This window comes from Hyaena hyaena, unplaced genomic scaffold, assembly GCF_003009895.1.
Source record: "Hyaena hyaena isolate Hyena2069 unplaced genomic scaffold, ASM300989v1 scaffold_20, whole genome shotgun sequence".
NCBI classification, from domain to species: domain Eukaryota; kingdom Metazoa; phylum Chordata; class Mammalia; order Carnivora; family Hyaenidae; genus Hyaena; species Hyaena hyaena.
Window position 1 is genome coordinate 6,720,603 of NW_024080652.1, and position 14,072 is coordinate 6,734,674.

The following is a 14,072-nucleotide window of genomic DNA, read 5'->3' on the forward strand; positions in this document are numbered from 1 at the left end:
TGCCTTTTCTGGTGGCCAGAAAAGAATGTATGCAGGACAGGGAGACAGGGATAGGTACCCCAGGTAGTCCCTGAAGATTGTGCAGAGTTCTGAGAGGGTGGGGAATGGAAGATGCTGATACAGAAGCTCCCCATGGAGTTTGCAGAGGTCAGGGGATTGATCTATGTGACCATTCATTAAGAATTATGGACAGAGTTAGAAATGACTGGCATAGGGACTTTCTCCCGAGCAAACAGATATGACAGGAGAGGGAGCAGGCAATTCTTTGGCCAGGAAGCTGTGGTCAAAAGCCAGAAAAGCTGAAGGCAAGAACAAAAAACAGTGGGACACAATAGCTGGATTCCTGTCAGGGAAGCATCCTGTTCTCTAAATTGTAGCTGGATGTTTTTAGTGATGACTCTGTAAAAGCTAGTTAGATCTTTGTGCAAAAGGGACCATATTCTCAGGAAAGAAGTTAAGTCCTACACCCCTCACTCAATTTTGACTTCACAAGTGACTTTTTGTCCTTGTAATTTCTTTCTGCTTCCAGCACCGAGTGGATTTGCTTCAGCTGATGATTAACTCCCAGAATTCCAAAGAAACAGACAGCCATAAAGGTAAGCAAGGAGAGCTTCAGCTTCAGAGTGCCAGTGATGGTAGTCTCAGAGACATGGGGTAGTTCTCAGATGTGTAGAAAGGTTTCCAATGGATGGAATTTCTGCAAATTGAAGAACAACATGTGCTCAGATACAAATGGTAGCCAGCCAGGAACACTTTCCAGAAGCCCACAGATCATTGAAGAGTAATGGTAGACAAAGTAGTCAGTGGTCTGCTGCAGGGGAGCTTGTTTCCAATGTGAATCCTCTGGCCTACTCCAGATCCACTGAATCAGAACTTCTGTCTGGAAATTCATATCAAGGCTTCATCACACCAGGAGGCACAGGGCCCCGGTGTTGGTGACCTTCACTTGGAAAAGTTGGTTAATGTTATTTTCATTGGCTTAATCTACTGTTAAGGTTTTTAAAAATGTTTGTTTATTTTTGAAGAGTACAAGTGGGGGAGGGGCAGAGAGAGGGAGGTAGAGGATCTGAAGCAAGATCGATGCTGACAGTCTGACAGTGCAGAATCTACATGGGTCTCAGACCCACAAACCATGAGATTGTGACCTGAGCCAAAGTTGGACGCTCAACTGACTGAGCCATCCAGGTACCCCAGTCTACTCTAAAGTTTTATTTTTCCCTTTCTAATTAATAAGTGACTGGTACTGGATGCCTTTGCAATTGTGTAAATACTGTGCTGCTCTTCAGACATTCACCTACTACTTTTATCATCCATGGATGGTATTTGACTAAAACCATTATTACTATGGTGGTTGATCTCATATATTACTATTTTAGTCCCTGACATAATTCTTTTTTTATTTTTTTTATTTTTTTATTTTTTAAATGTTTATTTTTGAGAGAGAGACAATACGTGAGTGGGGGAGGGGTAGAGAGAGGGAGACACAGAGTCTGAAGTAGGTTCCAGGCTCTGACCTGTCAGCAGACCCCAATGTCGGGCTCAAACTCATGAACGATGATCATGACCTGAGCCGAAATTGGATGCTTAACCAAATGAGTTACTCCGGCACCCCCAAATTAAACATTTTTATCATGAATATTTCATAAATGAGGCTCTAGGCACTTCAGTTTTTTAACATCATGAGAAATAATTCACCAATCATACAATGGACTCAAATTTAATATTTAATGTTTTTTTGTATATTTATAGATATTTGTAACTATCACATCAGTGTTTGACATTTCATCACCTCAAAGAAATAAAACCAAAAAATCCCTTTAGTGATTTCTTCCTCCCTCACTACAAGCCTTCATCTCCCTAGACCTAAACAACAACTAATCTATGTTCTGTCCCTATAAATGTGCCTATTTCATTCATTTATATTTTAAAATAGTTTATGGTAAAGTTGGTTTCCATATAACAGCCAGTGCTCATCCCCACAAGTGCCCTCCTCCATGCCTATTATCCCCCTTCCCTTCCCCCCCACCCCTATCAGCGCTCAGTTTGTTCTCGGCATTCAAGAATCTATCATGGTTTGCCTCCCTCCCTTGCCCTAACTATTTTTCCCCTTCTTCTCCCCCACGGTCCTCCGTTAAGTTCCTCCTAATCCTCCTATACGTGCAAACATATGGTATCTGTTCTTCACTGCCTGACTTATTTCCCTCAGCATAACACCCTCAAGTTCCATCTATGTTGCTACACATGGCCAGATTTCATTCTTTCTCATTGCCATGGAGTATTCCATTGTATAGATAAACCACATCTTCTTGATCCATTTGTCAATTGATGGACAATTAGGCTCTTTCCATGTTTTGGCTATTGTGGAGAGTGCTGCTATGAACATTGGGGTACATATGCCCCTATGCATCAGCACTCCTGTATCCTTTGGGTAAATTCCTAGCAGTGCTATTGCTGGGTCATAGGGGAGTTCTATTGTTAATTTTCTGAGGAACCTCCACACTGTTTTCCAGAGGGTCTGCACCAGTTTACATTCCCACCAACAGTGTAGGAGGGTGCCCATTTCTCCACATCCTCGCAACCATCTAGAGTCCTCTGATTTGCTCATTTTAGCCACTCTGACCAGCGTGAGGTGGTATCTCAGTGTGGTTTTGATTTGTATTTCCCTGATGAGGAGGGATGCTAAGCATCGTTTCATGTGTCTGTTTGCCATCTGGATGTCCTCTTTGGGGAAGTATCTGTTCATATTTTCTGCCCATTTCTTCACTGGATTGTTTGTTTTTCGGGTGTGGAGTTTGGTGAGTTCCTTATAGATTTTGGATACTAGTCCTTTATCTGATATGTCATTTGCAACTATCTTTTCCCATTCCGTCGGTTGCCTATTAGTTTTATGGATTGTTTCCTTTGCCGTGTAGAAGCTTTTAATCTTGATGAGATCCCAGTGTTTATTTTTGCTTTTGATTCCCTTGCCTTTGGGAATGTGTCAAGTAAGAAATTGCTGCGGTTGAGATCAAGGAGGTTGCTTCCTGCTTTGTCCTCTAAGGTTTTGATGGTTTCCTGTCTCACATTCAGGTCCTTTATCCATTTTGAATTTATTTTTGTGTATGGTATGAGAAAATGATCTGGTTTCATTCTTCTGCATGTTGCTGTCCAGTTCTCCCAGCACCATCTGTTAAAGAGGCTGTCTTTTTTCCATTGGGTAATCTTTCCTGCGTTGTCAAAGTATAGTTGACTGAACATTTGTGGGTCCAATTCTGGGTTCTCAATTCTATTCCATTGGTCTATGTGTCTGTTTTTGTGCCAATACCATACTGTCTTGATGATGACAGCTATATAGTAGAGGCTAAAGTCTGGGATGGTGATACCTCCCGTTTTGGTTTTATTTTTCAGTATTACTCTGGCTATTCGGGGTCTTTTGTGGTTCCATACAAATTTTAGGATAGTTTGTTCTAGTTTTGAGAAGTATGCTGGTGCAATTTTGATTGGGATTGCGTCGAATGTGTAGATTGCTTTGGGTAGTCATGACATTTTAACTATATTAATTCTTTCAATCCATGAGTATGGAATGTTTTTCCATTTCTTTGTGTCTTCTTCAATTTCCTTCATAAGTTTTCTATAGTTTTCATCATACAGATCTCTTATATCTTTGGTTAGATTTATTCCTAGGTATTTTATGTGTTTTTATGTGTGTGTGTGTGCAATTGTGAATGAGATCAGTTTCTTGATTTCTCTTTCTGTTGCTTCATTATTGGTGTATAAAACTGCAACCAATTTCTGTGTGTTGATTTTGTACCCTGCAGCTTTGCTGAATTCATGGATCAGCTCTCGTAGGCTTCTGGTGGAGTCTGTCAGGTTTTCTATGTAGAGTGTCATGTCGTGTGTGAAAAGTGGAAGTTTTACTTTTTTGCCAATTTTGATGTCTTTTCCTTTGTTGTCTAATGGCTGATGCTAGAACTTCCAGCACTATTAATCAACAGTGGTGAGAGTGGACATCTCTTTCATGTTCCTGTTCTCAGGGGGAAAGGTCTCAGTTTTTCCTCGTTGAGGATGATTTTAGCTGAAGGCTTCTCGTAGATGGCTTTTATGATGTTTAAGTAAGTTCCTTCTATCGTGACTTTCTCGAGGGTATTTATTAAGAAGGGATGCTGTATTTTGTCAAATGCTTTTTCTGCCTCTATCTACAAGATCATATTGTTTTTATCTTTACTTTTGTTGATGTGATGTATCACATTGATTGATTTGTGAATAATGAACCAGCCCTGTAACCCAGGAATGAATCCCAGGAATGATCTTGGTGGATAATTCTGTTTATGTGCTGTTGGATTCGATTTGCAAGTATCTTGTTGAGGATTTTTGCATCCACAGTCATCAAGGATATTTGCCTGTAGTGTTTTTTGGTTTTTTGGTTTTTTGGGTTTTTTTTCTGGGTCTCTGGCTTGGGAATCAAAGTGATGCTGGCTTCATAAAATGAGTCTGGAGGTTTTCCTTCGATTTCCATTTTTTGGAATAGCTTGATAAGAATGGGTATTAATTCTGTTTTAAATATCTGTTAGAATTCCCCAGGGAAGCCATCTGGCCCAGGGCTCTTATTTGTTGGGAGATTTTTGATAACTGATTCAATTTCCTCACTAGGTATGGGTCAGTTCAGATTTTCTATCTCTTCCCCTGAGAATTTTGGTAGTGAGTGTGAGTTTAGGAATTTGTCCATTTCTTCTAAGTTGTCTAATTTGTTGGCATATAAGTTTTCATAGTATACCCTGATAATTGCTTGTATTTCTGTGGGGTTGGCTGTAACGAATCCATTTTCATTCATGATTTTGTCTTTTTGAGTGCTCTCCCTTTTCTTTTTGTGAAGCCTGGCTAGAGATTTGTCAGTTTTGTTAATTTTTTTCAAAAAACCAACTCTTGGTTTCATTGATCTGTTCAACTGTTTTTTGTTTGTTTCTATATTGTTTATTTCTGCCCTGATTTTTATTATTTCTCCCCTACTGGGTTTGGGGTGCTGTTGTTGCTATCCCTCTGGTTCCTTTAGGTGCACCCTTAGATTTTGTACTTACGCTTTTTCTAATTTTTTGAAGTAGGCCTGGAGTGCAATGTACTTTCCTCTTAGGACTGCCTTTGCTGTATCCCATAGAGTTTGGATTGTTGTGTTTTCATTTTCATTTGTTTCCATATATTTTTTAATTTCTTCTCTAATTGCCTGATTGACCCATTCATTCTTTAGTAGGGTGTTCTTTTTTTTTTTTTTTAAGTTTTTATTTATTTCTAGGAGAGAGCGAGAGACAGCGTGAGCAGGGGAGGGTCAGAGAGAGAGGGAGTCACAGACTGAAACAGGCTCCAGGCTCCGAGCTGGCAGTCAGCACAGAGCACGACGAGGGGCTCGAACCCACAAACCGCGACATCATGACCTAAGCGAAAGTCGGACGCTTAACCGACTAAGCCACCCAGGCGCCCCTAGTAGGGTGTTCTTTAACCTCCATATTTTTGGAGGTTTTCCGGACTTCTTCCTGTGATTGATTTCAAGTTTCATACCACTGTGATCTGAGAGTGTGCACGATATGATCTCAATTCTTTTATATTTATTGAGGGCTCTTTTATGTTCCTGTATGTAATCTATCTTGGAGAATGTGCCATGCGCCCTTGAGAAGAAAGTGAATTCCACGGCATCAGGATGTAGAGTTCTAAATATATCTGTCAGATACATCTGGTCCAATGTGTCATTCAAGTCAATTGTTTCTTTAGTGATTTTCTGCCTGGTTGATCTATCCATTGCTGTAAGTGGAGTATTAAAGTCCCTTGCTATTAGCACATTCTTATCCATAAGATTTTTTCTGTTTGTGATTGTTTTATGTATTTAATGCTTCTTTATTTGATGCGTAGACATTTATAATTGTTAGTTCTTCCTGATGGATAGACCCTGTAATTATTATATAATGCCCTTTTTTATCACTTGTTACTGTCTTTAATTTAAAGTCCAGTTTGTCTGATATAAGTATAGCTACTCCAGCATTATTTTGACTTCCAGCAGCATGATATACATTTCTCCATCCCCTTCGTTTCAATCTGAAGTGTCTTCCAGTCTAAAATGAGTTTCTTGTAGACAGCAAATAGATGGATTTTGGGTTTTTTTTCCATTCTGCTACCCTATGTCTTTTGATTGGAGCATTCAGCCCATTTACAGTCAGTGTCATTATTGAAAAATATGTGTTTAGAGTCATCGTGTCCTTTGTGGAATTAATGCTTGTGGTGATGTCTCTGGTATCTTGTGTTCCTTGCAACATTTCCCTCATAGTGTCTCCCTGAGGATTTCTTGTAGGGCTGGGTTAGTGGTGACAAATTCTTTCAATTTTTTTTATTTGGAAAGACTTTTATCTCCCTTCTATTGTGAATGACAGGCTTGCTGGATAGAGGATTCTTGGATGCGTATTTTTTCTGTTCATCACATTGAAGATCTCCTGCCATTCCTTCTGGCCTGCCAAGTTTCAGTAGATTTGTCTGTAACCACTCTGATAGGTTTCCCTTTGTATGTTAGGGCCTTTTTCTCCCCAACTGCTTTCAAAATTCTCTCTTTGTCCTTATATTTTGCCAGTTTCACTGTTATATGTCATGCAGAAGATCAATTCAAGTTACGTCTCAGTGGAGTTCTGTGTGCCTCTTGGATTTCAATGTCTGTTTCCTTCCCCAGGTTGGGGAAGTTCTCTGCTATCATTTGTTCCAAGACTCCTTCAGCACCTTTCCCTCTCTCTTCCTCTTGGAATTCCTATGATATGGATATTGTTCCGTTTGACTGTATCACTGTGCTCTTGAACTCTCCTTCGTGTTTCTGGATCAGTTCATCTCTCTTTTTCTCAGCTTTCTTTTTTTATAATTGTGTCTTCTAAATCACTTGTTATCCTTTCTGCCTCTTTAGGCCATGCCTTGGACGCCTCAATGTTATTGTGTATCTCATTTAAAGCATTTTTTAATTCACCACAACTATTTTTAAGCTCTATAGTCTTTATAACAATAGTTTCTCTGATGTCTTCCATGCCTTTTTCAAGCCCAGCGATTAATTTTATGACTATTGTTCTAAATTCTTGTTTAGTTATTTTGCTTATATCTATTTTGAGCAGTTCTTTAGCTCTCATTTCTTCCTGGAATTTCTTTGGAGGAGAGTTCTTCATTTCATCGTTTTGGTTATCTTTCTATCTCTTAATTTTAAAATCTTGTTATGCACTCTGTACCTGTGGGTGCTGCTGTATTAAAGAGGGATCTTTGTCTAGGGCCTGTCTGTTCAGGAAGTGTTCTTTGAATGGTGTCTCTTGGTTTCTCTTGTTGAGACTTTGGTTATTTTATTTCCCTACTCGTAGTGGTGTTTGGGACTTCCACCATGTGTACTTTGGCTTGTTTCCTGAGGTAGCCTTGGAAAGGAAAACAGACAGACAAACACACAGGGTACAAAGGCACACAAACGCACAGACAAATCCAACAAACATGCAAACCGGAGAAAAAGGTAAAAACAAAAAGGAAGGGACAAAAAACAAAACAAAAGAAAACACAAGAGAAAAAAAGAGGAAGGAGGGAAGACAAATAATAAAAATAAAAATAAAATATAAAACAAAGAAGAAAAGAAAAATAAAAAACCCAAAAGACAAAGGACAGTGTAAAGGCATAAAACCAGAATTCCTAGCTACAAATAAAGAGCCAGGTATATGCACTACTGATGGAAGAGCATATACAAGGAGAGAAATGACAGGCCAGGGAGGAAGGGAAATTGGAAATGAAATGACCAGGCAGAGAGACTAAGAGGCTTCATCCAGAGGGAGAAATTGTAGAATATGTTTAGGGATGAGTAGAAAGAAACAAAAATATTACTAAGAGAAACTATATAGTCTGATTACTCCAGAGAGAGAGAGAGATAAAAAGGTAGCTGTGGAGGTGTAGAATGTACATCTAGAGAATGGATTAAATGTGACTGTTTAAGCAAACTAGTGACCAGAGTGCCCCAACCAGCAGAGTGGAGGGTTATGAATGAGACAAGGGAGAATATATCCGAATAGAAAGAATTATCTGGAATTATCTCCGCAGTGTATCCATGTTGATCTTGCCCTGGGCTCCGGTAAAATAAAGCAGCTCTCTAGCGGGGCTGGGTGTGGTTTGGTGTAGGCCAGTCTTAGCCTCCACTGTGTCCCACCAGCCCCTCCCTGAGGCCCTGCCTTGTTGGTTGTGGGGAGAAAAAATGGCAGCGCCCCAGTCCCTTCTCCAACCAAGCATTGCAAATCACTCCTTTGGGTCCGATCTCCCTGTGCTGTGGGCATAGCCAAGGTAGGGCTCTGTTCTATGCCCTACTCCCCACCTCGTTTCCAGGTCCCATTCTGCATGCTTTATTGATATTGCCTGAAACACAGTCCCGCAGGTCGTTGCTTCACTGCTACCAGGGGCCACCAAGGAGGGGGTGTTGAGTGGCACAGCCTCAGATCCTCCAGGGTCAAGCGGCAGCACTGCCTGGGATCTGCCGCCTCAGCGCTGCCAGAGCTCAAGCAGGGGGAACTCAGCCTTGACCAGCTGCCTTCATGCTGCCTGAGGTCAATCCCCAGGAACTCAGCCTCGGCCGCAGCCTCTGCGCTGCCAGAGGTCAAACCTGGGGAATGCAGCCTCAGGCTTGCAGTGTCCATGCCGCTGGGGATGGTGCTGGGAGCACAGCAGAATAGTTTTCCTGGTGCTCTCTGGGACCAGAGGTCACATCGTTCAAAGTCAGCACCCCAGCTAGAACTAAAAACACTCTCCTTCCAAGCCAAGGTTTTTTTCTTCTCCAGGGATAGTTCTATGAGCAGTTTCAGCTGCTCATTAGACTTTTCCCCGCAACTCACCGCGGCTGCCCCCAAGTCAGGCTCCCTCCCTTCCGTCTGTGTCACCGGTCCTGGCCCACTTTTATTTCCCCAGTTCACACTCACGCACTTATGAGGTTGCCTTCCCAGTGCACTCTGTCTCTTTTTCTTCCCAAACTCCTGTGGCTCAGTGTCCTATGGCTTCAGGCCTTCTCTGTTTGAGAGATGGGTACAAGTGAAATGCATGGAGCTCCCTATTTCTTCGCCATCTTGCTTCGACTTCCCCCTGACATCATTCTTTAGTTAGATCTTCAGTTCTCTCAGATTTGTCCTCTGGAGGCCCTTTCAAGTGGGCTCCTGTGTCCTTTTCTTTTTTCTTTCTTCTTTTTTAATGTTTTCAATTCACTTTTATGACAATTTTAGGTTTATTAAATTGAGTGAAAGACACAGAGATTTCTCATATTCCCTCTGCCCTACATATAGACAACATCCCTCATTATCAAAATCCCTCCCCATGTGGTACATTTGTTACAATAATTGTGCCTACATTGACACATTATTATCATGCAAATAAATTCATAATTTACATGACAGTTCATCCTTGTTGTTTTCCATTCTGTGGGTTTGACGTATATGTGTGTGTGTGTGTGTGTGTGTGTGTGTGTGTGTGTGTAAAAAAAATATAATACATATATACATATATTGATATATATTATACATATTATATATATACATTATACATACATATATAATGATATACATCCACCATTACAGTGCATAGAGTATTCTGTTTCCATTTACCATATTAGTTTTTGAGGATTTCCTAGCATTCTGGTGTGAGACATTCCAGGCTTCTCCTCTGTTTCCTCTGATGAGCCTTGGAATCAGCCATTTCTCCAAGAATCTCTGTTTCCTTTTAGTGAGAATGGTATTTAGAAATCAAAATTGGGGATCTAGGAGTGCTCATTGTTACTAGGGTTTCTTTGCTTCTATTTTCTCTCAGTAGACCAACTAAAAACATCAGATATATTCATACAGGAGTGATACACATAAATATTTCTATATCTATCCGTAACAAGTGATGTGATTATGCTCTTTGAAAGAAAAGGGAGCTTTTTTTTTAATGTTTTATTTATTTCTGAGAGAGAGACAGCGTGAGCAGGGGAGGGTCAGAGAGAGAGGGAGACACAGAATCTGAAGCAGGCTCCAGGCTCTGAGCTGGCTGTCAGCACAGAGCCTGATGCAGGGCTTGAACCCATGAACCGTGAGATCATGACCTGAACCGAAGTCGGACGCTCAACCGACTGAGCCACGCAGGTGCCCCAAGGGAACTTTGATTTATAGTTGTGTCTATGACAGAAATATTCCCATCATGGTTAACTTCAGGGTATCTATGGTTTGACAACCATCTCACAGAATTCTTGAGTATTTAATAGTTGATTCCAGAGGAAAAGGATGGGCTTATTCCATCACACTGCTAAAATATGTCTATACTGTGTCCATATCTATTCTAGGCTAGTCTAGTCTATCTATCTAGTTCTACTACTTTCTGCGATGAAGGAAATATTCTATATATTCCTGGTTCAGTATAGAACCACTAGGCACATATGGTTATTGAGCATTTGACATGTGGCTAGTGTCACTAAAGAGCAGAATCTTATATTGTATTTAGTTAGTTAAAATTTAAATAGCCAGATTGGGCAAGTGTCTACCATATTGATTAGTACAGCTCTAAAGATTATCATGGGGTTCATGGTAATCAAGGGAAAGAATATGATGTTTGAATTTATCTACAGCATCACGGAAGGCTTACTGGGAAATTAGAACTCTGTAGACCTTTCTTGCACTCATTTCGTATTGTTCTTCATTGTGAATTATGTGTTTGTGGCAGGTACCATGCTAATTTCAGTGCTTTAAGTATCTAATGGTCCTAATTCAGTTCTGATCAAAGAGGTTAAAGCTTGACCATACTGAGTTTCTTCCAGGAGAAAATAAAAAATTTGGTTATGATTCAGAGTGGGACCGTTCTCTAAGGAAAGTGACATTCAGGCTTGACTGAATATGCATTGCTAATTCCATTCACTGGATTCTGTTAGTCTATAGATCATGCTGACCAATGTCCTTGTTTCTCTTGCTGTTTTGATGTGGTTGATTAGACTAGAATCAGATGCCACTCTTCTAGCTTTTTGTCTGTGTTATAGTTTCTGTACATATCTGAGATCATCCATTGGAAGAGTTGTGCCCCAGGTCTTCTATTTAGCTGAAGCTTCTCAAAGGTATAATCCATACTCAAAGGTATACTTCTCAAACTAGATTGTGCCTACAAATCACCACAGCTCATGAAGCTCAGATTTTGATTCGATAGTTCTAGGGTGAAGTTTGAGATTCTTCATTTTAACCAGCTCCCAGATGCTGCAGATGCTGCTGGTCCATGAACCACACATAGAGTACCAAGTTTATCTGTAGCCCAACATTATATTCTTCTTCCCTGCATGGATGTTTAGATGAAAGATCATTTAATTTTCCTGACGGTTAAACCTTTGCATTGCAAACTCTCAAAAAATTTAATCTGTATTTTAGCTGAAAGAATTTAAATTTTCCTGGGGCAGAATGCCATCCCATGTTACTTAGGGCTGGCATACTTTTAGGATTCTCCAACAGACAAACTGATAACACAGTGTATGTTAGAGAGAAATACCATTTCTGAAATTACCCACCTCTGGTAGTGGGGAGGGTGGCATAACCAGAAACAGATGGCTAAGAATAGTATAAACCTTGGGAATAACCAGATCAAGACATGTTTTGCCTCTTTCTCACTCTGGAAGATTGAAATCAGAGTGAAACCACTCTGAGTTTGATTCTGAATTGCTTTTATATTTTCCCCCTGAAGGATTTAGGAGTTTCAAACAGATTTCTCATTATCTAAACTGTGATGTTTTACATTCACCTGCTTTAAAAAAGTTTTTTTAAATTTATTTCTGAGAGAGAGAGACAACGTGAGCAGGGGAGGGTCAGAGAGAGAGGGAGATACAGAATCTGAAACAGGCTCCAGGCTCTGGGCTGGCAGTCAGGTTAGAGCCTGACCCGGGCCATGAACCCACGGACCATGAGATCATGACCTGAGCTGAAGTCGCACGCTTAACCGACTGAGCCACCCAGGTGCCCCGTTTTACATTCACCTGGTTTAGCTTAAATGTTTCTCTTCACCTTTTAGCTTTGTCTGATCTGGAGCTCGTGGCCCAATCTGTTATCTTTATTTTTGCTGGCTATGAGCCAACCAGCACTTCTCTTTCCTTCCTTGTGTATGAACTGGCCACTCACCCTGATGTCCAGCAGAAACTGCAGGAGGAGATTGATGCGACTTTCCCCAATAAGGTGAGTGGGTCATACGGGCCAAGGGGGTCAGGATAGGCTCGCTTATGCCTAAGTAACAGATTAGCTGTCAAATCTAGTGGGTTTTCATAACAAAGGTTTACTTGTAACTCACATTTTCATGTCTAGCATGGGTGTTAGTAGAGGATAGAGTGAGTCTCTCCTCCATATGGTTATTTGGGGGATACAGGGTAAAGAGGCTCCACTTATACCTGCATTATCTGGACCTTAGTGACTTCATGTTGGCTGGGAAACAAGGAGCTAGAGTGTTGCTCACTTGCTTTTCAATGTTTGGCCCCAAACTCACATCTTTTTAGTTTATAGCCCATTTGCAAATTGTTTTCCCCTCAATTCACATAGGCTGGGAAATATGGGGGTCTACATGGATTTTGGATAAATCCACCCACCCTCTGAAGGGTCAACTCTAATCATCTCTATGTAACAACACAGGAAGCTGAGCTACAATAACTTTCTTACACTATCACAAAATAATGTGAAGAAGCCAGGCTAGGAGCCAGGGTGACTGGATCCTGACTGAACTCTTAACCTGTCCACTGTTGGCTCTTAAATATAACACCAAGCGATAGGTACATATTGCCCACACTGTTTCAGATCTCTTCCCAAACTGGAATTTATACTTATGAATAGACCTGGCCTCTGGGGCTGGAGCAGCTTTTTTGACAAACAGTGAAACCCTGAAGGGACAACTAGGAGACCCTTCCCACAACAGGAGGTGGGGCTGAGAGTAGGGTTCTGATCCCCTTTACAATTTTCCCTAGAACTGAAATTGTGTGCCATAGTTGGAGGGATTTTAGGCACTACTTAGGGGATTGTCCCATCAGTTTGCTACTATTGGACACATGTCGGGGACAGCTGAGCAGCTCACAGGACATGATAGACATTAGGATGCTCATAAATGTCATTTACCAAAATACATGCTTCTCAAGGGTTCCTAACAATTCAGTATTAGAGCATAGACTGAGTTGAACATTGATTCCAAATCTCAATTCATCAAAATCTGTTTCTTTCTTCTAGGAACCTCCCACTTATGATGCCCTTGTACAGATGGAGTATCTTGACATGGTGTTGAATGAAACTCTCAGATTATACCCAATCGCTGGTAGACTTGAAAGGGTCTGTAAGAGAGATGTGGAAATCAGTGGTGTGCTCATTCCCAAAGAGACAGTGGTGATGGTGCCAACCTATACTCTTCACCGGGACCCGGATCTATGGCCAGAGCCTGAGGAGTTCCGTCCTGAAAGGTAAGAGAACCCTGGAAAAGGAAACCAACCCTTATATGCGAAGATCTTCTGATATTTCTTTGTATAGATAACAAATATATGGTTGTACAGTTATTTATTTGCACATCTTTTTATATGTGGAAGTATTTTTCTAATTACAAAATAATTGTCAAAATTTTACAAACTGCATTAAGTGTGTAGTTTGTTTTGGGTAGTATACACATTTTAACAATGTTTGTTCTTCCAGTCCATGAGCATGGAATATTTTTCCATTAATTTGCATCCTCTTCACTATCTTTCATAAGTCTTTTATGGGTTTTTAGAGTACAGAGCTTTTACCTCTTAGTTATATTTATTCCTAGGTATTTTATTGTTTTTGGTGCAATTGTAAATAGGATAGATTCTTTGATTTCTTTTTCTGCTGCCTCGTTATTGGTGCATAGAAAATGCAGCAGAATTCTGCACTTTGATTTTATATCCTGCAACTTTGGTGAATTCATTAGTTCTAGCAATATTTTCGGTGGAGTCTTTTGTGTTTTCTACATAGAGTATTATGTCATCTGCTGTAGTGAATATATATATAGTGTGTGTGTGGGGGTCTGATTTGCTATGGCTAACACTCCCAGTGCTATGTTAAATAGTAATGGTGAGAGTG

At 40.6% G+C, this 14,072-nt stretch overlaps 1 protein-coding gene across 7 annotated transcripts in view; it reads left to right on the forward strand.

The window, feature by feature from the left end:
• Window positions 1–14,072, forward strand: part of LOC120227978 (cytochrome P450 3A12-like) — a 49,810-nt gene that overhangs the window by 27,375 nt on the left and 8,363 nt on the right. For 6 of the 7 annotated variants that reach the window (XM_039226068.1, XM_039226070.1, XM_039226072.1 and 3 more), the window contains 3 exons: window positions 530–596; window positions 12,019–12,179; window positions 13,212–13,438. In XM_039226068.1, coding sequence (XP_039081999.1) covers window positions 530–596; window positions 12,019–12,179; window positions 13,212–13,438 — 455 coding nt within the window. Of the gene's footprint in view, window positions 1–529; window positions 597–12,018; window positions 12,180–13,211; window positions 13,443–14,072 lie in introns of those variants that run through there. The other variant, XM_039226075.1, reaches the window with a different exon arrangement.